The sequence below is a fragment of the Atta cephalotes genome, assembly GCF_000143395.1.
Source record: "Atta cephalotes unplaced genomic scaffold scaffold00041, whole genome shotgun sequence".
Taxonomy (NCBI): Eukaryota; Metazoa; Arthropoda; class Insecta; order Hymenoptera; family Formicidae; genus Atta; species Atta cephalotes.
Window position 1 is genome coordinate 1,026,585 of NW_012130105.1, and position 4,535 is coordinate 1,031,119.

The following is a 4,535-nucleotide window of genomic DNA, read 5'->3' on the forward strand; positions in this document are numbered from 1 at the left end:
TATATATATATATATATATATATATATATATTCTCAAAGAATCAATTTTATTAATATCTTTATAAAATATAAGATCTCTCTTAAATTTATGTACGTTGCTGAGAATGTCTTAAAATTGCAATTGAACTCCTACAGGCAATTTTATTAATATATTTGTAAAATATATGATCTCTTGAATTTCAAATTTACATTGCTGAGAATGTCATAGAATTGCAATTGGACTGTTATTAGAAGCCGCGCGACTCTTACATCTTTAATTTCGAGCAAACAAGTATAGACATAATAAAAATCAATAACGGTCAACCTTAATAAGCCTAAGTGGTTGTCATGAGATTACAAATGATTATGATAAAACTCGTCTTATCTCTTAATTCTCTATTAAACTAGCAAAAAAATAAGACTTGAATAATCTCATCATTATGGTTTGTTATTCGTCCTGCTTCATTTATATTATTCACGTAAATATATAACTTTAAGCTGTATACCCTATTACTACGATTACTTCTAACAATATCGCTAATCCAGAGTTACAATTTACCTTCCTGGCCTTTATCTCGGCAATATCGTCCATAATATCGAGTTGCAGATTGTGAGTGCTTCCACTGTTGCTGGGCGGGCCGGTCATCCCGGTGGACGAATCTCGCCGGCTCTGTAATATCCTGGTGGCGCCTCCCATAGGAAAAGCAGCGATGGATTCGCGACGATTGCGCCCGAAGAGAGTAGTCGGCACCCTGGAGATCGTGACGACAGAATGCCGCCGGCCGCCAGCCGTCGGTGCCGGCGTCTGTGAAAGCGTCGCCAGGAAAGCAGCCTCCCTCGCTGATGGACCGGAACCTTCTCCACCACGTTCGCTCAACCGTCGCACCTATTCATCGCGTGCAATTTAAGAGGAGACCATTTCATCGACATCGACACCCAATATGGATTTATCTTACTGTTTGAGAAAGAAATTTAATTAATCGGATTGGCAATCAAAGGACACAGCCTCATCGAGAAATACTATAAATCTGAATCTCGGATTTTATACATTTTTAATGTGATTATTTATAGATTTATCTTGGTCGTAAGTCTTTTAAAAATGTAACTGTACGCATTAAAATGATAATATCATTGCGGTTTAGAATAGTAAGATATCTGTTAAGGCACTCACTACTACTGTACCAGATTGACGTCAGAAGCGAAAAAATACACAATAAAAATTTTTGCAAATATTTATATTTAAATAAAAATATTTTTTAATAAAATAACATTTGCAATCGATGGAATAGACTTATAAAATAAATCTACCGAAAACTATTTTCTCGTTTTGGGGAGAAATCATATTTATTTCTATATATTATTAATTTAATAATTTATTCTGTATGTTATTAATTTAACAGCTGTAAACATTATTGATTTCGTTTTTGGTTATGCCTAATTCATTTCTAAATATATGATTTCTAAATATATAATTTCGAGATTATTTATTAATTAACGAAACAAAAAAGAAGAATTTTCGAGTTTATAAGTCGATTATACCTTGTAAAGTATAAAAAAAGCAATAGTAAACCTAACTTACTGTCCGTTGAGTTAAAAATAACATTTTGTTACTTTTCAGTTTTATGTTGCGTTCGAAGAGCGCATATATCAAAATATAAATCAAACTATTTCCATTGTTAGTTTTAAAGTAAACAATGTTTATATTAATGTATACATTTAATAAATAATAAACTAGAGTCAAACTTAATACATTTTATTGAATTAAATTGTTTAATTTCCTTTTTTTTTAGTTAAATTAATACATATTGTGTAGAAACAGTAATACTATAGAAAAAAAAACTCAAATTGGATATAGTTTGACATTACAAATTTAATAGTATAAGTATTATTTTATTAAAATATTTTCATATTAATTATTTTTCAAGAATTTTTATTGTATATTTTTTTGCTTCTGACGTCACAATTTGAAATAGAAATGGCGAGTGAACAGGAGCTTGTAAAGCTTCATCAAAACAATAATAAATCAAACAATAGTTTTATCAGAACAAAAATATTAAATTAAAATAGAAGTTGAAACGTTTATAGATGTTCATTTTTAATTTTAACTTAATTTAATATCTTTTTTTTTAATTTTGATATAATCTTAATACACGGAGTGTGCGAGTTTGTTGAAGTGTCTAAAAATTTAATTGGATATAGATCTAAAAATAATTTTATTTGGACCATCAAAATAATTAGATTCTGAAATAGTCAGAATGTCAAAACTTTTCGCAACATTGCTCATCATGCTTGAGAGATTTCTATATAATTATGTGTTCTATATAATGATGATCCAACAAGCTTTCAAATCTATAATATATCTAGTTAAATTTTTATAAATTTTTATAAATACTTCAATAAAACCTTTTCATGTGTCTGTTTTCTTTCCTTTCAAAATCGATCATTATCCCGACAATTTTAGCATTCGAAGACCTAATTTCAGATTTTTCGCACTCGTGTAAAACGGATATATTGCATATCGATAACGCCGACCGCGAAGGACTTCCTGTGCACGTATACACAGCACATACCTGGGATGCGGTTATCCCGGATGTACATTGTGGCGTCGGCAAGGAGTGCTTCCTGGCATCCCTCCATGGTGAGAGCAGATAGGGATTCAAGGATGGTGAGTCTGGATCGACACATCGTGGTGGTGATTCCGCGCGACAGCGCTCCGCTTCTTCTTCGACGACAATCAACGGCTCACCGGTGCTTCCACTGCTCGAACTCGGACAATACGATTGCCTTCTCATCTCTGTTTTTACAAATATGTATTTTATAAGATCTCAAAATTTAATAAATTCTAAAAATTTTTCAATTTATTAATATCTTGAAGATTAAATTTTTAATTGTGATATTCTAGGAAATTCTCTTTAATTAAAGTTTATTTAAAGATTAAAACTATAAGCATAGACAGTGCACTTTATTTATCTTTATTCTTTAATTATCTTCTACAAATATTTTCTCCATTTCATCAATGTAGGTTAACATTAGAACCGCGGCAGTGTCATTTTTTTATCCCTCTAATAGTTTTTCCTTTTCTAGTTAATCTGGATTTGCTTGTAGAGCTTTAGATTTATAACTTTAGATATATAACTTTCACAAACAATTAATTTAATTGATAAACAAATATTTTTACTTTTATGATGACAATCATTTCTTATAAAAAACCCAGATTTACTTTGAATCGCGATTGGATTAATTTAAATCCACGGTTTTAATGTTAACTTTAATTTTGATTCAACTTACTCTTCATCTTTCTTAGTTTTTAAAACCACGCTTAAAATTTCAAGATTAAATTGTATCAGTTGAATAGACATTAGATATCCGGTATTTAGCTCCATTTATAACGGAATTAGCGCCTCGGTGTACATGCTGTTTAAGATTCCGAATGGATGTCCGAATGGACGGGATTTCTCGAGTATGTGCGATACCGAGATTCGAGAAATTCCCCGCAGAATTTTTTATTTTCCTCAGAGACAAGCATCCATGAACGGGTATAAAGCATTGCACGTAATATATATAAAACCTTGTTCGGTTCGTGTAATTCCGAGCACGTGCAAGCATTTCGATTTGATATATCCAGAATATACCTTCCCTCTTCGCGTCCGTGTAATATAATGGAAGGAGAGGGAGGGGGAGGGTAATTTCGGCATTAATTCTTCTATAAATACATATTTGCGTGGGATGTAACGGGGATAATCCCGAGTCGTAATGCGTTCAGATGCAGTGAAAGGGAAAAAACATGTCGCAAATGACATCTATGCATTAAACGTCACATTTGCGCAGTTGCATAAATATTTAGTGTTCGGGAGTCATATTTTTGTTCAGTATCTGGGTCAGCTGTAGTATTGTTCACGCTAATGAAATTTGCGATCACCTGCGACAGCTGCAGAATTACCTTCCATCATCGATTGTTTATTCACATAGTTTAATCGACAACGTGACGTTTCTCACAAACAAATTGCTGATGTTTTGGATATGCAAAACGCGCAGAACATTTATTATAGTATAATAAGCGAAACAACAGACCTCGTAAAAATGGTAGAGTTGTTATTCCAATTGATTTTTAAATTTCGTTTCAATAAATTTTCTCTTTGTGGTCATAATATAGAAATTTGAATTGTTTAATATCTGCATGTATTCTGGCCTTTTATCGCAAAAGATCAAATCTGATCGGAGTAATTGAAAATTTAAAACGAATCTCTTAATCATAATTGAAGCATGTATAATGCTGAAATAAATTGCTCTTTGCTTAACATTCAATATTCCGTTATCAGATTTTCTCTTTTATATAATAAAATCGGCATGTCAAAAAAGTATGAAGAAATAGAAGAATTATATCCAAGTGCGCCACCACCTTCAAGTACGCCAAGTTCACAAATTAAATAGTACGGAATGAATACCTGTCGATTTCTTTTTAATTCACTTATATCGCGAACTATAGTCACGTCCACGCTTCCGTTCAACAGAAATGCTGCGATCGATCGACCTGTTTCGTCGTCTCTCTCTCTCTC

The 4,535-nt window shown here is 32.1% G+C and overlaps 1 protein-coding gene across 1 annotated transcript in view; it reads right to left on the reverse strand.

The window, feature by feature from the left end:
- LOC105622171 overlaps positions 1-2,771 on the reverse strand; it is a 7,653-nt gene extending 4,882 nt beyond the window's left edge. The window contains exons 1-2 of the mRNA XM_012203601.1: positions 2,550-2,771; positions 539-865 (exon numbers count right to left, since the gene is read on the reverse strand). Coding sequence (XP_012058991.1) covers positions 539-865; positions 2,550-2,771 — 549 coding nt within the window. The remainder of the gene's footprint in view (positions 1-538; positions 866-2,549) is intronic.
- Between the last annotated feature and the right edge of the window lie 1,764 nt (positions 2,772-4,535).